The 21,242-nt window shown below is 31.6% G+C and overlaps 4 protein-coding genes and 2 long non-coding RNA genes across 6 annotated transcripts; 4 read left to right on the top strand and 2 right to left on the bottom strand.

Moving 5' to 3' along the window:
* The first annotated feature begins 223 nt into the window (after positions 1-223).
* LOC117126482 lies at positions 224-1,498 on the top strand. The gene is made up of 2 exons (XR_004449077.1): positions 224-306; positions 340-1,498. It is a non-coding gene; the product is annotated as an uncharacterized LOC117126482 (long non-coding RNA).
* LOC103850187 (germin-like protein subfamily 1 member 13) lies at positions 1,460-6,509 on the bottom strand. The gene is made up of 2 exons (XM_009126902.2): positions 2,307-6,509; positions 1,460-2,206 (listed from the first exon to the last, which is right to left on the bottom strand). Exons 1-2 carry the CDS (start codon positions 2,419-2,421, stop codon positions 1,662-1,664), a joined length of 660 nt encoding a protein of 219 aa, XP_009125150.1. The 5' UTR covers positions 2,422-6,509; the 3' UTR covers positions 1,460-1,661.
* A 299-nt stretch (positions 6,510-6,808) lies between these two features.
* On the top strand, positions 6,809-9,144 carry LOC103850186 (glycerol-3-phosphate dehydrogenase [NAD(+)] 1, chloroplastic). Its single transcript, XM_009126901.2, has 10 exons — positions 6,809-7,239; positions 7,307-7,383; positions 7,462-7,534; positions 7,604-7,821; positions 7,905-8,012; positions 8,094-8,195; positions 8,266-8,386; positions 8,462-8,516; positions 8,612-8,660; positions 8,753-9,144. Exons 1-10 carry the CDS (start codon positions 7,017-7,019, stop codon positions 8,897-8,899), a joined length of 1,173 nt encoding a protein of 390 aa, XP_009125149.1. The 5' UTR covers positions 6,809-7,016; the 3' UTR covers positions 8,900-9,144.
* A 243-nt stretch (positions 9,145-9,387) lies between these two features.
* Positions 9,388-12,198, top strand: LOC103850185. Its single transcript, XM_033274536.1, has one exon. It carries the CDS (start codon positions 10,183-10,185, stop codon positions 10,882-10,884), a length of 702 nt encoding a protein of 233 aa, XP_033130427.1. The 5' UTR covers positions 9,388-10,182; the 3' UTR covers positions 10,885-12,198.
* Positions 12,199-13,541: 1,343 nt separating this feature from the next.
* Positions 13,542-15,152, bottom strand: LOC103850184. The gene has a single exon (XM_033276001.1). The coding sequence runs from the start codon at positions 15,150-15,152 to the stop codon at positions 13,542-13,544; it is 1,611 nt and encodes a 536-aa protein (XP_033131892.1).
* A 3,755-nt stretch (positions 15,153-18,907) lies between these two features.
* On the top strand, positions 18,908-21,203 carry LOC103850183. The gene is made up of 2 exons (XR_629648.3): positions 18,908-20,667; positions 20,797-21,203. It is a non-coding gene; the product is annotated as an uncharacterized LOC103850183 (long non-coding RNA).
* Positions 21,204-21,242: the final 39 nt, after the last annotated feature.

Here is a 21,242-nt window from a genome sequence, read left to right as displayed (position 1 = left end):
CTCCATGCCCGCCTTTGTTGATGATGTGATCCATGCCGCATCTGTGTTGCAAGTGATGGTATTAGGTGGTGGGTCTCTTTCCAACGGCGATCTGAGGGTAACCTTCGGAGCTTTTGGGTGAAAAGATTGAGCACCTTCCCATTCCCGAGCTGCTCTGAGCGCTAAATAAATCTAAAATCTCTAATTAACAACTTATGGGTTTTTTTTGACGTCAAACGGCCATTCTAATTAACAACTTATGGTTTAAAATTAAAAGAGAGACAGGAGTGCATATGTGAGAGGAAAAGAGATACATGAATAAAATGAGTATGATAAAGAGAGAGAGAAAGTCGGAGTGAGTATGTGAGAGGGAAAGAAATATAGAAAATGAAATGAATATGATAAAGAGAGAGATACAAAAAGGGACATAATGATTGTGAGAAAGAGAAAAAATATTGGTCTATTTATATAATTATAATAATTGTTATATATGAAATATATGAATTATACATGCGGAGCCGTCCACCTAGTTTTATCTTAAGGCATCTCCAATCTTAACATCGAAATCACACTAAATTTAGTGTTTTGGTGTCATTGTTTTTTTTTCTCATCTTTAACCATGACACCAAAAATATTACACCAACAGTAATATAATATATTATTTGATATTTTCAGTTTTAATATTACTTGTAATTAATAAATAATTATTTTATCACACTTTGATATTATGTTTGTTAATTTTTTGTAATTTTATGTTTATAAAATTTATTTATATTTATATATTTTTTAAAATATTGTACTTTTATTTATTTGTTTTATATAAATATTATATCAAAAATTACAAACTGTTAATTATAAAAAGCACGCAACCAAATTATATACTTATTTTAATAAAATCTGTATTAGTTAGTAATACAAATTTATTATAAAATAAAAATAAAAATGTTATTTTAATGTTTGGTGGATATAATAGTACTACATAAAGTTTGTAATTAAGTACTATTAAATCAAAATTTACAATAAAGTAATATTATTAATTGTTTTTTACTGATTAAATTGAATAAAGATTATAATCGATATTTGAAAATAAAACTATATTACATCATACTGATTCTTAAAAATATACCAGATATGTAAAATATATTTAAAATACAAATAATAACGTATATTTATGTTTAGTTACAAATTTTAATTAATAATAATAATTGAACTACATTATTAAATGAAACATAAGCAAAATATGCATATAAACTATTTGGTGTGATAAATAGTGTTACGCCAAATTTGATGTAACACAATTCATTCAACACCAAATTTGATGGGATGGTGTTTTTTGGTGTCTCACTGGAGAAAAAATCATACCAAATTTGATGTTTTGGTGTACGATTGGAGTTGGCCAAGATTTTATATGTTTTATTTGATAGCTTGTTTTACTATCTCTTCTTAAGGTGATCAGTACCCTTGATCTTTCTAACAACTCTTAAAGACTTATTCAAATATGCAAGTAACTTTTATTACCGTGACATTTTACAAAATGTAAGACTAAATCAATTAAGGAAAAGTAAACTTAAAATTCAATATCAAATTAGGTGGATACACCTTTTTATTTTACGCGTAGATTTTAATTCATATTATATGTTTACTTGAGTGGTACAAAGACATACACTCTTAATGACTCAAATTCAGTTCTTAAACTTGGCCTCAAGGTCTTTGACAACATTGACATCCAACTGGAACGCCATAGCCAGAACCTCCGGGTTGATCGGTGGGTTTGACCCAAACACAGTATCTGCGATCGTGATGACACCAGCGTTCTGACTACTCAGTCCCGCAAAGGCTACCGCGGGATTTTTCCCAATATTCACCTGAAAATGTATCATTCCTATGGGAAATACAAAAACGTCACCTGGCTGCAATACTTTGGCGAATAGACGATTATTATCTTGATTGGAAGAAACGAAACCGACGTATAATGTTCCCTTCAAAAGAACAAGGATCTCAGTGGCGCGAGGGTGCGTGTGAGGTGGGTTTTGGCCATATGGTGCATAGTCTATGCGAACCAAGGATATTCCCATAGTGTTTAGCCCTGGAATCTGATCGACATTGACTGTTGTCACGTTGGATTTGACATCATTATTGGTTTTTCCGGCCTTATTGAGGCCTGAGTAGAAGAAATCTTCTGCCTTGGCTTGCTTTGGATCCTTACAGAACTTACCATTCACAAAAACTGCACGTAGATTTCATTTCGAAGAATATGTTATCATATAATGTAATCAGCTTAAGGAGAAAAAGGAGATTGAGTTACAGAAACCGGGCTTTATACGCACCTCCATTTTTGGGGTCATCAATTGCGACACAGAAGTCTTGGAGTGGGCTTGGATCATAAGCTTTGGCAAAGGAAATGACTACAGCTAATACGGTAATCAGGATTGAAACCCTCATTTTCAAACAAGTGGTTTTGTAATATGTTTCCAAGTGTGTTTTATATGTTTGTTGTGTTGTAAATTGTGAAGCATTTTAGCTCAGTATTTATAAGGTAAGAGCGTATGCCATATTTGACGTGGTCCAAAGTTATTCTATACATTTGTAGTTCGGATGTTTCAATGTGGCAGTTCAAAAACGTTTAACAAGTCAATTAATAACTTAATCTATCTTTATTCAAAATATTATTTGCATGACTACGTACACACCACGATTCTGTAAGTTACTGATTTGTAATATAGCGTTTTCCTTGTATCACCTTCTAGGTTCTAGTGTGGTAGATTAATAAAGGGGATTTGCCAAAATAACCTAAAATTTTGATTTGAAATGAAAAAATAGATCCTATATTCAAATCAATACAAACAAACCTAAAGGAGTAGCAGAATTATTATTTACACACTGTGACCACTAAAAAATCAAAAAGTTATTTTATAATTGTATCCTTCAGAAGTTTATATTTAATATAGAGAAATCTACAACGTGTAGATTTTCTAAGACATCTAAGACTTATTCCGAAATCTACATCATAATTTGATCAACAATTTTATTTTATAATGTATAAAAATAATCATATGAAATTTCTTTTATGGCTTCACCAAATAAATGCAAACAACTAAGTGTTTATACACACATGAGCGAATGGAAGAAAAACAACTAGAGAGTTCTTGGAGATATGAAGAGCATCCATTTATAATTCAATCCTCGGCACCATGTGGATCAATACAACAATAGGAGTGTTTTCGACTTATCATCAGTGTGTTAAGATTTCTTAGCAAAAAAAAAATCAGTATGTTAAGATTTATATGCCATCATGAAAAAAAAACACTGAAAAATAGTCATAAGATCTCGAGTTCCTGCTTTATAGCTTTTCATAAGATAGGAAAAGAGTTACCAGTGAAAATGGTAAATAGCATCAAAAATATTTTGTCGTAAGAATCCATCGATCAATGACAAATTGGATTTCATAATGATAGATGAGTTGGGACCTGAACAAATGGATGAATATTGGTTTAAAAAAATAAATTCATGATAAAATATTAGAGGATACAATAATTTTTTTTTTGGAAATATATTTATGAATTGAAATAAATATATTTAGAGGCATTGTTACAATCTAATATACCAAAAGATAACATAAATAAAATCTCTAAATCATATGTTAATTAAAATAATAACATAATTTAGTTTAAAACATTTTATTTATTTTTATAAATCTAAAATTACGAAACAATTTAAAATCTATAATAAGAATATTTTAATATTATAATTTTATAAATACTTATATTTATGCCTTAACACGATGATTTCTAAAAAAAAAACACGATGAGTTACCTAGTAGATTAGTATTAGTCGATGTTTTGACAGTTTTAGCAGATATAGAAAATCAATCATTTGATCTAGCTTTGGATGGATGGCAAAAACAAAAAAAAAAATTCAATCACATGCAAGTATGCGATGACTAAAACATACCTTTTTTTTGGTATTAGACAAAAAAAATCAATTATAAGTTATGACGACGTACTTGCTCAATTGATTTACGGCACACCCTGCAAGTCTGCTATGACGAAAGAATATGTATGAATACGAGAAAATTTACAGAAGACTTGCTAAATGCATGATTTGATGGGATTTACAACAAACATGAACAAGTCTACTATGTAAAATTTTAAAAGTGTTCTAACTAATAAGTCTGTTTTTTTTTTATAAATTTATTGGCCCAGAATCCAGATGGCTGGAATAGTTGTCTCTTTATAATGTAAAGACTAATTCAATATAGGAAAATAAGCCTAATAATAGTTTTTAAAAAATTAATAATATCAAATTACGGGGGAAAAGACATCATTTAGTTGGTGAATATCCAATCTTAAACAGTTAAACTACTACTGCAGAAAAAATGACAAAAGCAATGACCATTGACCATATTTCTAACATGTGTTTTCTTATAAACCAACCATTTCAATTTAGGACTTTAACAAAAATGATCTAAACTAGCCCTGGACATTCTAGTATTTGGTTCGGTTCCGGGTAGAAACCATTCGGTTCTAGGTATATCGAATAAATCAGTCTTATACCTAATAGGTACTTATGAGGTTACAGTTCGGTTTCGGTTCAGTTTCGGGTACCCGTTTAATAAATGAATCAAATATATATATACAAAATATATTAGTTAACATGTTAATCTAAGTGGTCTATTGGTTACCCTCGCATATTCGTCAATCGAACCAGTGTTCGAGCTACTAAAGAGCTAGTTTTGTAAGTATTTACTATATTTTAATGTATAAATACCAAATATATATATGTTTTTTAAATACAATTACAAAACTAATATAATTTTTAAATACTAATGTAGAAATACCAAACTTTTCAAATACAATTTTTTTTTTTTAATTTTGTTTTGCCATATTCAACCTATAAATTTAACTACTTTGCGAAAAAATGTTATTATTTATTTACTTCTAAAATATGTTAACTAAATCAAAGATCCTTATCTTCATCGTTTATTAGCGAAAATGTCATTGTCTTCAATATCACCAACAACCATTAACAACTAGAAATCAATTTATACATCTTCTCATCTCATTTCTTACACACACAAATCATTTATCTTGAATATGCTCTCTAATTTCATCCTAAAAACTCAAAATTTTGGATTTTAATATTATATTTTATTAAAGTTACTCAAGTTTGATGATTCTTGGTCAATAATGAGTGGGTATCTTTTACTAAAAAAAATTGGGTACTTGAAGAAGCTAAATACGACCTCTCACCAGATTTATGTATTATATATGAAATTTTCACATCGAAGACTTCTCATCTAACAAAAAAATCGAGTAAGTTTCCCAAAAAGTCTATGTTAAAACGAGGTTAGTTTTGCTTTTGACCAAATTTTTTCAGATATTCGACTTTTCATAGTAAACTTGCAAAGAAGTCTTCTCCCATGTCAGAAGAAGTCTCTAAGGTATCACAAGAAGTCAGCTCATATCAGTTTTGTAATTTACTAAAGAATAATAAAATATTTTCTAAACGCTTTCTCTTATAAAATCAAATATGGACAAATGCATAACTAATCTATGTAGATTTCTTGCAACATTTCGGAGACTTCATGTGACGTAATAAGACGAAAAAGTTAAGTTTTTGCAAACTTTTGATCTAATTTTATTACAAGAGAAGACTTTTAGAGAAATTTACTTTAGTAAATCAAAAATTTATCTAAATACAAAAGTAACCCAATAATATACAAAACAAGACTTCTCAAGAAGTCTGCTAATAGAGCATATTCTTGAGAATTCTTCATTCCTTAACTTGTAATTGCAGAAATAACGCAAAATGAGATTTCTAAAGAAGTTTGTTGTGAGTAAACTTCTCAAGGAATCTTCTACGTTAATTTTAAGGAACTTGCGTTTTCTCCAAATTTAAAACTAATTTTAAAAATTTCTTATTTGTTCATGTGTATCAGTTTCAGACCTCCTAAATGAACTTTATAACTTTATCGTATATAATGATGAAGTTAGCAATACTTTATTTATTTATGTGTTTAACTAATGAGAGAAAACTTCTCAAAGAAGTCTGATCTAGTAAAGTTTTTGAAGATGATGCTTTCTGTTTTAGTGTAATTTTTGTAGATTGGTTAAATTACAAAAGTTTACTATATAATGCTGATGCAGAAATATTTTGTTAAAATAGGTTAGGCTGGATATTTAAACTTATGTATTTTGTGTTTGAAATTATATGATATTAGAAGTGTAATATGTTTGAACTTTGTTATATTGAACTTGTATCAAGCGTTATTTTATTATAAATTTATGAATAATAAATCTAATTTGTTATCATCATTATCATCAAAAGTACACAAAATTGATAAAAGAACAATTTCCCTTTACGTTGCACAATCACAGTCTTAATAAATAACTAGAGCTTGACATGCGCGTCTGTACGGAATTGGTTTTTACATTTTTATAAATTGTTTAAAGACATTTTTAAACATATAGATATAGATTATCTAGGTTTTTTAGATTCGTACGATACTAACCGGACCCGGTTGAATCCGACTCGGATCCCGTCAAAAAATTTATAATACCCTATGAAAATTTTATTTTAAAATCTAATATCCGAAAAACCGATATGTATCTGAATGTGTACATGAATCCCCATAACTAATTGATTATGTAAACAAAACATTCTTTGTTTTTGATTAAAAAAAACATTCTTTATAAACCGTTTTGAATTCTTATCATTATTAGAACAATTTCATTCAAACAACTGAAATTATTATGATTAACATATAAAATAAGTGATGTTGAATGAAACAACTATACACCAAAAAGAATTAAATTTAGTAAGAATATTGTAAATTAGGAAAACATATATTAATAAAAAGAAAAAAAAAAGAAAAAAGAAAGGAGAGGAAGAAGATGGAACATAGAGCAGATCGCCACAGATCCAACCATTCAATTCCAAAAGATGGCGGCTTATAGCATTGAAGAAGGCATAACAGTTACTACACGTACCCCTCCTTCTCCCCGTAACGTGTCCTCTCAAACCGGTTCCTATCTTCCATGCGAATCCGTTCCTCATTCTTCTCTATCTTCCTCCTTTCCTCTTCTCCCTCTCCTTCCTCCTCCTTCTTCTCCTCCTCTCGTTTCTCCTCTCTCTCCGCTATGTCTCCAGGCGCTAACGGTGATTTCAAATCCAGGGTTACGGTCGTGGGCAGTGGCAACTGGGGAAGCGTTGCTGCTAAGCTCATCGCTTCCAATGCCCTCAAGCTTCCTTCTTTCCATGGTATTGTCTCATTCTTTGACAAAGTTTGCATCTTTACATGTTTTGATTGAAACCCAATACGTTTCAGATGAAGTTAGGATGTGGGTGTTTGAGGAACTTCTGCCAAATGGTGAGAAGCTCACTGATGTAATCAACAAAACCAATGTAAGCAAAAAAGGAATGATCTTGTTCTTGTTCTGTTCTTGGGTGGTTATGTAACTATTTTCTTGGTTTCTTGATTAGGAAAATGTGAAGTATCTCCCTGGGATTAAGTTAGGAAGAAATGTTGTTGCAGATCCTGACCTTGAAAATGCAGGTCTGTGATAATGAGATTTTACCCCTTTACATGATGAACATTCTTTGATGGGGTTTCAATGATATTTAGTGAAGGAAGCAAACATGTTGGTTTTTGTTACGCCGCATCAGTTCATGGGTGGTATATGCAAGAAGCTTAAGGGAAAGGTAACGGGAGAGGTTGAGGCTATATCTCTTGTTAAAGGGATGGAAGTCAAGAAGGAAGGTCCCTGCATGATCTCTAGTCTCATCTCCAAGGAACTTGGTATCAACTCTTGTGTTCTTATGGGCGCAAACATCGCCAACGAGGTTGTTGGACATTGAGTTTTTTATCATCCTTCACATGGTCCAATACATTCTGGTTTGTGACTAATATTGTGATGATAACACAGATTGCTGTGGAGAAGTTTAGCGAAGCAACGGTTGGATATAGAGAGAGTAGAGAAATAGCTGACACTTGGGTTCAGTTATTTAGTACTCCCTATTTTATGGTCACACCGGTAAGAAACTTTCATTCTTCTCCTAGTGTCTGTCATTCTCGCTTGTTGAATGCCGGTAACAACGGTAAGGCTTGTGTTAAGGTTCATGATGTTGAAGGAGTAGAGTTGTGTGGGACCTTGAAGAATGTAGTGGCTATTGCAGCGGGTTTCGTTGATGGTTTGGAAATGGGTAATAACACAAAGGTAAACTTGTTCAAATCAAGTTTTTAGTGTCTCCTCCTTTTAAGAGACTTAAAGAGTTTCCTCTATCTAGGCTGCAATCATGAGGATTGGTTTAAGAGAGATGAGAGCACTCTCGAAGCTTCTGTTTCCATCTGTTAAAGACAGTACTTTCTTTGAGAGCTGCGGTGTAGCAGATGTCATAACAACTTGCTGTAAGGACTGCGAGTTATCTTTTTGCTCTCTTTTGTCCATTGTAAAAGTGATTGTTGCTCTTTTGACTATTACAGTAGGAGGAAGAAACCGAAGAGTTGCAGAAACATTTGCCCAAAGTGGAGGAAAAAGGTTTAAACCTTTTGTTAATCAAATCGTCCTCCTCCGGTTCAGTTGAACTGCTTGTAGTTAGTGTTTTGATGGTTTTTGTGGTGTAAACAACACAGGTCTTTTGATGAGCTTGAAGCAGAGATGCTACAAGGGCAAAAGCTACAGGTAAACACCATATATTCTAAAGAAGAAGCTTTACTCTTTTGTTTAATCCTAAATATGGAAGCGGTTTCTCTTTGTTTGATTGCTTATTGAAGGGTGTTTCCACGGCAAGAGAGGTCTACGAGGTCTTGAACCACTGTGGATGGCTGGAGATGTTTCCACTGTTTTCAACGGTTCACCAAATCTGCACAGGTCGTCTTAAACCTGAAGCCATCGTTCATTACCGTGACCACAAAGCCTGATCTCTCATGATGTTTCCATTCATCTGCAAAGAATGTTTCTGTGTTGATGTAGAAGTTTAACGTTTTTGTTTCTTTAAGAATGTTTACTGGAGAGATGGACCTTCTAGCTGGTTTAGAGGGTCCGGTTTATTCAGTCTTTGGTCCAGTTCAAATTTAATTTGCTTGGATCGAACACAGTCATGTGTTCAATGTTGTAATCACTGAGTACTGGATTCGTTTATTAAATTTGAAAGATTCACGAACAATCGTTTCTAAGTTTTTTTGTAAGAAAAAAGGTTCCTAAGCTCTCAATCTCTGTGTGATGGTGTAATGTGTTATTATTTCTGTGCCACAAATCATCTAAGCTGTCATTTAACAATCGTTGTGTGACAGTGATTCTCACAAAAGGCTCTCTACACTCATTTAGATTTGCATGAGCTTTGATATCAAATGATGAGTTGCTATTTCTTTATGGCTTCGTGTTTGAGTCCTCTATTGAATTGCCAACGTCCATGATTAAAAGAGCAGCAGGAGAAACACCCTCCTTCACTGTATAGCAGCAGAACTGGACCAAACTTATTTTTGGATTACTATAGAAATCAAGTAGCAGGGCTTGTCCCAAGAAGAGAATTGACCCTCAAAATGTTGACTAACTTACCAACATGCTGCAGCAAGTTGAGAAACTCCTTGACAATATTGCCACCACATCCATGTTGGTCATAATCACTAAGTCTTCTCCAGCTTTGAATATTTGAATATTTGAGAGTTAACTAATTTGAGAATATTTACTTCCAGAATCCTCCAAATAGGATTAAACGGGTTTTCATTTGAAATTAAGAGTTTGATTATAGTGAAATCTTCATTTTTGAGTTATTTCTTTGTCGTAAGAGTGAAGGATTGTAAATAATTTGGCAATTAATCACAGCCGTCACCATGTCAACGTTATTGTATTTATCCACAACTTGATAATGATAAATCCATTAATTGACTTAAAATCTTTAGTTCAATAACTTAAAAATGTAATAAACACACTAAGATGCGTGAATGAGTTCGGAAAATAGCTCCATGCATAATGCATCTCTTGACTTTGAATCCATGAACCATCTTTATCTCTTGCATGTTATGTTAGTCTCTTAATTGTATGTTAATCACTATAAACTACAACTTGGTCTTATAGTCAAATCGAAGACCAAGACTCATAATCACTAAGTCTTCTCCAGCTTTCAATATAAATAGTACGAAACCCTAAGGTAATTTCAATCACAAAACATCTCAAATAACAAATCAAAAACATCAAAGTTACAATGTCTTCTCGACAATCAGTTAGGCACCCGAGTCACAACCATCCATTGCGCAGTCACAAATGCGAAGCAAAAGACGAAATCATCTGCTCAGGTTGCGATCTCGATCTGATTGGTGCAGCTTTCAAATGCACAAAATCATCAGACTGCGATTACTTCTTGCACAAGTCCTGTTTTAGCCTTCCACGTGAAACCAACCACAAATCTCACCAGCCCCACTGTCTGAATTTACTCTATTCCCCAAAGTCAATGTACACGTGTCACGCTTGCGGTGAGTACGGATCAAGTTTCACTTACAACTGTTCGATCTGTCAGTACGATGTACATGTCGGATGTGTCTCAATGCCTGAAACCGTGAAGCGTGAAGATCACGCACATCCGCTCACTCTTCTTTACAGTTCTCCTTATACCGAACCCGGTTTAGTTTTCACCTGCGATGTTTGTAAGGAAACCGTACCGGATAATCTCTGGGCGTATTACTGCATGGAATGCGATTACGGTACACATTTACACTCATGTGCGAAAGAGGAAGAAGAGGCAAAGAAAGGAGAAGGAGAAGGAAGCAAAAGCTCGGCGAATCAAGAGCTAGCTGCAATGCTCGAAGCTCAAAGAGAGATGGAGAATATGCAGATTGAGATTCACTTGGCCATGCAGAGTGCTTTGTTCGCGAAAAAGGCGAATAAGGCAGCTCTCAGTTATATCTAGTTTTAAGAATTTGTGATCCATTTGGTATTATCTTCACTTTCTCAATTTACTCGTAATATTTTATTTTGTTTTTTACTTTTACTTGTTTGTTTTTCCTTGATTTCGTGTTTCCAAGCTTTCATGTAGTTGTCCTTTTTCTTTGTAATTGTTATCTGAAATTAATAAAAGCGAGAAGTGTTGTTGCTTCCTCAACCCTTGACCATGTGATAACATGTTGATATCTTTCTCATAGACTTATATCTATACTTCAAAAACTAGAACACTATATAAACCATGCCATGATGATAATCTAATATTTCGAAATCATTAATTTGAAGATAAGGGTTTTATTAGGGGCTATATGCCATATCCAGTTTTATATAGCTGCCGTAAGAGTCAAAAAGCATCTATAACTATGCAGCGTTGTAGTTTTTATCCTCCATCTTGTAAGTGAAAATTTGAATTTCAAAAATCTTTAGTTTCAGTTGGTTAGAACTTTGCAACAAATTCGTTTTGGTATGACACTTGGACAGATGTGGGATGCCTATCTGACTTGGTAAGAGCAAGAGGTTGTATTGAGATGGGTATCAGAGCAATAGCTTCAGTGTCCTCAGCTGTAGCGCATAGGAAAAGAACACACCAGGTGGAGATCTATAATATGATCGAGACAGTCTTGGAGGACCAAAGGTCCATGATGACTGATACAGCTGATGTCCCCTTATGGAAACAAAAAGAAGACACATACCGGCCCCAATTTAGCAACAAACGAACCTGGAGTCTCATTCGACAGGTGCATCTGACAGTGCAATGGCATTTCGGGATATGGTTTCAGTATGCAACCCAAAAAAATCTGCTTTCTACACTATGATAGAACTGTAGCCAATGCTGGTGTTCTTAAAGCATGATTAATCCTGGTCTCTTATTTGGGTTCTTAATTCATGATTTAACACTTTTCGGCTAGAGACGTTTCTTATAAGAGATATAAAAAACGTCTCTTATATCTTTTATTTAAGAGACGGTTTTTAACTTTTCTTAGTTAAAAGCTACGACACGTCTCTTATCCGAAGCTAGGAACCTCAGTCAAGAGACCAGGGTTAATCATGGTATTTATGTTCTAATTTGAAAAAACTAAAACTGGTAATAGATTCAGTGAAAATTCTGATTTGATTGATATTTGTGTTAGTGCATGGTTAATCGAGCTGCGTTCTTTTGAAATTACTTATATACAGCTTATTTCATAATGTAGCGTCGAGTTTGAGTCACAGGAAAAAAAAGTTTGAAGTCACAGAATCAGGGATTCAAGAGTCTCTTATTATTGTTTCAATCAAACGTGTGGTGCTCAGATATTGACATAAACCCGTTAAATATGATTGTGTATCTATGTTAATAATTAAATTTGGAGAAGTTTTATATATTTGAGAAAATTCTTTCTTCGGCAGGTAAGACTAAACGACAAGTGGGGCAAAAGCGGCTGTTCTTGAGCCATTCCAAGATGCATCCGGTGTGGAAGTGATGCTGACATGGCAAAGTAGAGGCAGCTGATCCAACCAGCAAGTCTTCTAAACAGATTGCGCAACAGATATTCTCCTCTATCCGTGATATCTTTAAACTTCTTACTGCACTCTCACTCGCAGGCTCAAAGTGAATTTGATGCATGGCAATATCAGCACGGGGAAAGGTATACCTCAGGGTTTTGTCGTCATCCATATAAATCCGAGCGACATGCTTCCAGCCATCCTCGTGATCAACTACGATAGAGTCGGAGTCCCAAACTCCGTCGTATTGATCAGCCTTGATGATCCGATGGTCCTGATCGATTTTGATGCCCCTGCGAATGTTGTGATAGTGATCAACACTCACCAAGACATTCATATACAGCGTTAACAATCCACCTGACCGACACTTGAAGAGAATGAGTTCAATATAAAGACAATTCATGGAGATACTATGACTTGTCTTGAACGCCCTTCGATCACAGGAATCGAGAGATAGACCCGTGTCCTTACACAACCCTTACGGGATCCACGTCCCTCTTCAACTATGGACATCTCAAGAATCGCTCCTAACTTTGTCTTTCCTGCTTCAAGTTTTAGATTGTATCTCTGCCGGCAATGCACTCGAGAAATCGGACGAGCAAGAGCGACCTCCCCATTCTCCTCCATCGTTTGATTGTTTTTTCTTTCTTTTTTGCTTTGCTTTGGCACCCGTCGGTTAATTAGTATATATAAGAATATATATTTTAAGGTTTTCCTTTTCTATGTGACTTCAATACATAAAAATCTCCTAAACCAACCATCGAATTCATACTCTCTTCTTAAGTATGCCAAATTCAGATTTCACAATTTCCTTTTATGCCATGCAAATGCAAAATCTTATGGAAAACATTGAGTTTACTCTTTTGTTTTTTATTAGATTCATCATAACATAAGTATAAAGCCATTACAAAGCCTATAAGGAAATGAAAAAGGAAAAGCAGTACGTAAACATAATGAAATTTAGAAAACAGACACAACACTTGGAAGAACACCCCTAAATACAAACAATCAATGTGTTCTCGTAACTGGATAAGGATGCGCTGCATCAGTGACCCCAACAATCAGCAAACATGTAGAACCATGTAGTTGGATCCGCTTTCGTCTCTTGCATATATCACACCAATTTTACTACTTGTCATTTGTTTATGCTTTAGGCAAAGTTGCACAAGAAAAATCCACACTAAACTCACAAACATCACACTTGAGCACATGATAGAACACTGTGTTTTGACATGTGTCACATGTGGTGATGCTTGCTTCGGGTTCATAATATAAGGGATGTAAATGGCCATCATAGACAAATGGTTCAGAAACTGAACTGCAATGCACATCGAGATTGAAAACGTCATACGTGTACCTGAAACCAGTCGATGTTTTGTCACAAACGAGACAATCAAACAAATCACCTTCGGGACCTTCACCTCCGCTCGCATGTAGGACAAATTGTCCACTGTACGATACGTGTTGTATCTTCATAGGGAGATTTGCACATTTTTCATGCAGAAAATAATCACATTCCACACAACTATATATTGGACCAGAGTCGTTGAGAGGATAGACACATGCTGCACATAGCGTGGTTTCATCAGAAATAACGTTTTCGCTAGTAAGCCTTAAGTTATGCTCCTCATGACTGAAATGGTTTATCATCATGTTATCATCACCAACCACCTTGAATGGAAGATCTTCAATTTCCTCGGGTATCCCTTCGAGGTTTATCCCATCCCATACTCGGATGGTTGTTGCGCATTTTGAATGAACAGCATACGTGGGACAAATGGAGCAAGAATAAGCCCCACGTAACTGATCCACGGGTCGACGACAAACTCCGCAGTCCGAAAACCCTGGACCAAGATGATTCGTGTAAGAGAGGCGATGATTGTGACGATTGATGATTATGACTTGCGGCATATCAATACAACTTCGATGGACCGTAAAACCACATGGAAGACATGAATAAGAGCTTCGGTTGTCAGGCACGCCGCAAACATTACAAGTAAACGAGATCTGTCTCGTTGAGAGGGTAAGCTGATGCTCATGAGTCTTGGGATGCTCAATAACAAGAGGTGGGGGAGTTATCACACAACCTAGGCACATGCTGAAGTCACATGTCGAGCAATGGTATAAGACACCTTCCAATGTCACTCCACATAAAATGCATGACTTCTGGTCTTCGCCATATGTAGATGTGGTGTACTCAAGAGGATGATCAGGGTGAAAAGGAAGATGTTTTACTTTCTCCGCGACGTCGACGCACTCCAAGTGAACGTACTCATCACAAGAAGGACGTCCATAATGATATTTACCACAAACTGGTTGCTCACAGACTCTGCACAGTTTTTGACTTTGATTCTCTTTTATTAAGAAAAATGGAGGTTCTTGGGGATCAGGATGATGTAGCGGAAGTGGTGGTTTCCTGGCACATGATGTGTCAACGTTGAAGTCGCATATGGAACAATGATAGAAATAGGGAAAGTCGTGAACGAAGAGATATTTGCCGCACAAATCACACTTACTTCTTGGAGGATTTTGTGTGAGTAGGAGAGGATGTTCCGGGTGGGAAGGATGGTTGATCTCTAATGGTGATTCTGCGCATTCCTTGTGGAACATGACAACGCGGCACTCGGGATCGTTACAGAGATAGCCTCCGTAGTAGTTACCCGATTTACCGCAGCCTTGACAATGACCATGAAATCTAGCTGACGAGGCCAAAGGATGTTCATGAATTGGTAGCTTTGTAGATGATGCATCCATGGCTCCTTAAGAATTCTTTTTTGTTTTGTTTTGTTTTCGTTTTTCTGAATAATTGTGATTCTTATCCAAGTGTGTATTTATAGTTTTGTTATACTATATTTTATTACATGTTGTCTGAGCTGAGCTGTTGGATTAGCACCATTGATCCACCCAAACCATACAAAGCTTGTTTTATTGTCATCTTCGTTATTGTTGGTCTTATTAATATAGCTGCCTCTTCGGGCGGCATACCTTAAGTTATTAATATTTTTATTGGCCAGAAAGTTTCAATGCAATTATCGCTCGACAATGTTGAATTCTCGGTGAGCCGGAGAACTAAAAAATATTATTAACCCGTTTTGAATTTCCATGTGTGAATCAAACCAGTCTTGCAAAACAAAAATAATGAATAAAATCGATCCATTTGATAATTTGTCCCACCAGCGATACACACATATGTGTGTATATATAGATTTGGGCATGGTATAAAACAAGGACACTTGACCAGAAAAGAACATGTCACATTTTCAAAGTCGAGTGCTAACCCATCGATGGCCGGTGGCACAAACTGAATTCAAAAGTTGATCGTTTGACCAGATCTCATTTTATAATTTATGGTAATAATATTTTATTAAAACATGTTTTAAAACATAAGATAATTCTTAGATATATTTTGTTGTTATCTGAAAATAATATTTTATTTTAAAATTTATAGTTAGATATAAAACAATTTATAATTAAATGCTAATCAAACAAATAAATATATCTTCTAAAATATATGTGAATGTCTTTAAAATTTAACACAACAATAAGCATATATATATTTTGATAAAAAATAATGAATATATATTAATAATATTTTATTTATATGTTATATCTGATAATTGACTATAAGTAAGTATAATAAAATTCTCAAAAACAAAATATATTTTTAAAACATAAGATAATTCTTAAATATGTTGTGTTTTTATCTGAAATAATATTTTTTATTATAAAATATAAAATATAAAGTTTAATGTTTGATTTATCTTTTTAAAAATATAATTAATAATTTATTATGTTGGTTTTGATTTAATATTTATAAAAAGATAAATATCTATAAAAATACTATGCTCGCATGTGCAGGCAGAACACCTAGTTAGTATATATAAGAATATATCTTTTAAGGTTTTCCTTTTCTATTCGACATTTGAATTTTTGTTTCCTTTTTCCTTTTTTTTTTCCATTGTGATTCTTCTTTTTCTTTTTAGTTTACTCAACAAAATTTTCTCCTTAGAATATTATCAAATATCTTACAGTAAGTTGGAAATCAAAAGAGAATTTGGGTTGCAGCGTGATATTAAAAACAGAAATACCTTTGGATAAAGCTAGTTTTTTTTTGTCACAAATATAGTGTATAACGATTAAATTGATCAAAATGTTTCAATTAAAAGTTAAATCTATATTATTAAAACTCAAATACATTTGGGTACTGTTTGGAAACTTGGATAGTCAGTATAAATAAAAATTGTTTATAAACATTGATATCAATATTTTTAGTACATCATTTTATTTACACATTTAGTCATTGCATTTAAAATAAATTAAGTGCTTCTTTTTGTATTTTTTTTATTTACAGATATTTTCACTGCATTTAAAATTGATTTAAATTAGTTAGTTAAAATTTCAAAGCTTATCTAACGAAATTGATATTCATATATTGACCATTATTAATATTGAACGAATATTAACAAAATCGCATCTATTAAATGGAGATAACATTTTCCTATATTACATAAAATTGCATCAAGTTACAAAATTTATAATATAATATTACGTACAAATAAAACCAACAATTTATGAGATATATTATAAGATAATATATTATACTCTATATGTGAACTACAAAACATAAAAAATATACATGAGATTTTTTTATAAAACCAACAATTTATGAGTTTACGTTGTACACAAGTTAAATCAAACATCCGTGCGGGAGCGCAAATCAATTCTAGTATACATTTACGCCCCTAAAATTAACTAATTTAAACCTTAGGGTTTAGACCTTTAGGGTCAAAGGGTTGGGTTTTGGGATTGAGGTTTAAATTTTTATAAAATAACAAAAAATATTAACTTTTGAAAAATAAAAAAAAAGTAAGACAGTTTCAAAAGCATTTTTCGAATATCAAAAATTAAATTTGAAAAAAAAATCAAAACAAAAAATTATAAAATTTTGAATTTGAAAATATATAATTCCAAACTATAAAAAATATTTTATTTATTTATTTGTATTTATATATCTAGGCTATAAGTGTTTTTTACCTGTTAAATAAAACATTTTGGTCATTTTCCTTTTTAGAAATCTTTTTATGACAAAAACTTAAAAAATCTATTTAGGAGAATTGCCCTATTATAAAACCATACAGTAAAATTCTATATTTGAAAAAGGCAATAATAATTTGATAAGATTAAAGTAAGATTATAATATAAACTTTATCCAGTACACTTTTACTTTGATAATAATAAATAAACTTGTTGATTACAACTTTAATTTTGGGACTCCAATCATATCTCTATAACTTACAAAATAATAAATAATATAAATTCAAACATTCTCTATATATTAATCCTGGAGCATTAGAAGTTTACAACATGTTTTTATAATCATGTGTCATCACTAGGATGATTCTTAGAAGAGAAAAAGATTAGGATAGCACCAAACCAAGTTTTTGTCCCCAAAGTAGCACTCAAGGCTCAAAGTCACAAAAATAGGTTTCATTAAATAGGTAAATATACACTTATACCCCTTGGGTTAATTAATCCAAACCTTAGAGTTTAGAGTCAAGGGGAGGGGTTTTGGAATTAGGGTTTAAAATTTTATAAAAAATAAATACTAAAATAAAAAATAAAAATTTAAAAAACAGTTTCAAAAAGTATTTTTAAATTATAAAAATAAGATTTAAAAAAATAAAAAACTATTTCAAAAAAAAATTTCAAACAAAAATTATAAAAATTTCGAATCTGAAAACATATAATCTGAAACTATAAAAAAAAATTTTTTTTTTTATTTTTATTTTATTTATTTTTGTTTGTTTATTTAATTTTAAACCAATGGCATTAGGGATATTTTACCCTTTAATGAATGTCATTTTTGTGACTTTCTCCTTCTAGTGCTATTTTTGAGACATAAACTTCAAAATGTGCTATTATTGACAATTGCCCTTCTTAGAATCCTTAAACAAATAAGTTGGTCTATATAAATATATATTATATTTTTTATTAAATTAATTATCAAATTGATTAGTAGTGTACAAAATAATATATTCAAAGCTTTTCTTGAAAAAAAGCTACGGAATTGCCTAATATGTTTAACATATATATGACAATTAATGATTATGAATCATAGATATTTGATAACAATTTTTGTATCCTCTTTTTTTTTTTAATTTTATATTATTAAAAGAATTAAACAATCACATTAGGCATATAATAATAAAAATTAATTTTTCTTATATGTAATATCTTGAATTTCTTAAAACCACTACAAAATTACTAAAAATGATAAAAATTCCACATTAAAATTTTGTAATCAATGGTTTATTTATTTTTTTTGTTCAAGTAAGATACAAATGATAATAAATCGTATGAATATGAAGTCTCATTAATAGATATTTATATTATATATATCATTTAAATTAAATTATCTACTATATGAAAATATATAAAGATGTTAATTTCAAATTTTTCATTGAAAAATTATTGTGATCTTAATATTTTAATTTTGAAATTTATATTGAAATTGTGATCAACGGTTTAAATTTTTGTTACAGCAAATATACAAATGTTAATAAAATCATATGAGTTTGAAGTGTCAATAATAAATGTTTATATTAAAATATTATATATATATATATATGTCAATATCACTAAAGTTTAATTATATACGATATAAAATAAATAAAAATGATTGTTTTGATTTATTTACCAAAAACATAGGTTGTAAATAAATGAAAGGATTTGATTTTGATTCATGTACTTATTTTAATGTATATAAATTTATGTATACAAATTATTTTTTAAATATGTGGTTTCTAATATTTTATTTGATCCTGACAATCTCAGAAATACATTTTTTTCAAAACGAAATGATTTTTAATATTAGAAGCACTAATATATATATTATTTCATTCAGATTAAATAATTTAGTCTTGGTTTTTATTCATAAAAAGCTTTTAATGAAATATCATAACATTATTCCAATTACTTCTTTTTGAGTTTGTTCGAAGAATGATAGATTTGATCATTCGTCTAATATTTGTTTCTCTCTAATACCCTATCTAGCTATTTTAACTAAATAATTGCTATTACAATATAAATAGATATATATATATATATATATATGTATATTTATTTATTTATTTTCATTAAAAGAAACATTTTAAATATTTAATTAATTTCTTATTTATTTATAACATATATGTACATTTCATTTTTTACTCAAAAAACTTTTAAATATTAAGTTAATTTCGTGTTTATTTTAAAAATAAATGTGTGCTTCAATTTAACTAAAACAAACCTTTAAAATATCTAATTAATTTTGTAATTATAATTAAACTCATGTACAATTTTGTATTAATATTGCGATATTAATTTAATATAATTAATACTTTTCAATTAAAGTTTTGATCTTTAACTAATAAGACTTTCAGTTTAGAATTTTGTATCACATGATTGAATATATGCTATCATTGACAATTCAAAACAAATAAATTAAATTATTGCATGTGAACTGTAAAATTATTGTCTTTTAAAATATTATATTAAACAATTAATAATATGGTATACATTAATATATATACAATTAATCATGTTAAAAAATATTTATGTGTATAAAAATGAAAATAACCACCTGCACAAGATCTAGTAATAAATTTTAAAAAAGAAACAAAGCTCATATCACTGAAACAGAAACAAGAAAAAAAAACACTATTTTAAAGAAGTAAAAAATGAAATCACTTATGGAGAGTCAATAGTAAACAAACCGAGAGCAAAAAACCTAATCTCTTTTCGTCATTTTACAGTTGATGTTGTCTATCTGGTTTTACTGGTTTGTCTGAGCCCAAAACTTAATTTTCTTTTGTGTATTTGTAGTACGTTAACTTTTCGAAAATGATGATACATTTAAGAAATAAACATTTGTATTCGTCATTTTACAATCAATAGATATTGTAGTATTGCAAAAGGTTGAAAATCATTTAACCAACAAATATTCATATAAAAACTCACCCCGAATTGGTTATAATCTAGTTAATAATTATTATAAGAACATATTATTGTAAGCTGTTAACATAATTTTCGTTTTCGGTGCGAGGTTAGGTGTGTCAGGGTGTTTGGTTGCGGCTGGGAGCTTCGGTTTCAGCTCAGTTGCGTTTTGCCTCCATCATTTTCCAGTGGTTCCACTGAATTGGCCTCCTGGTGTTCGCTCTCCTCAAATAATCGCATGAAGATTGTGGCTGTGGTTTGGCGATGGTTACGTTAAAGGCTGTCTCCTAGTTATGTAATTTCTCTTCCTTATTATCCTTTGCCTCTTCGTATATACAACTGCTTTTCAATATTTTGCATTTTACCGAAATCAAACACTAATTAGTTTAGTTTACTTTCCCAATTTCACTGGTCTTCGCTGCAGGCCTCAATTTCAGTGTCAGAGACTGGAGCATGCTCGCCTGTCATCAGTCATCACCATTTTTTTCGGATTCAGATTCTAAAGCATGTTCCAGTCTCCCGATCTATCAACATTATAAACAACACTATTACCCTTAAGAGATCAAGTGGAATGAATGGAAACGGATTGTCAATGCCCCAAATTAAATTTTGGAGAATTCTGCCACCTATGAATCGTTGCCATAGAAAATAAAATGCTTGTTGATTGATATTGGTCAAAATATTCATATTCCGTCAATATATAACGCGTCATAAAAAGATTGCCAATGCAAAAACAATGAGGAATCTCATACTAGTTTTGATTAAACACTGACATGATTATTGTAGATTTAAAGTAAATATGGGTTAAGAGAAACCAAATAAAATGATTGTTTGGATACTACATATAATATCTCGTGAGAGTATTTGCCA

Source organism: Brassica rapa, chromosome A07 (assembly GCF_000309985.2).
Source record: "Brassica rapa cultivar Chiifu-401-42 chromosome A07, CAAS_Brap_v3.01, whole genome shotgun sequence".
Lineage (NCBI taxonomy): Eukaryota > Viridiplantae > Streptophyta > Magnoliopsida > Brassicales > Brassicaceae > Brassica > Brassica rapa.
This window is presented reverse-complemented; position numbering and strand designations above follow the sequence as displayed.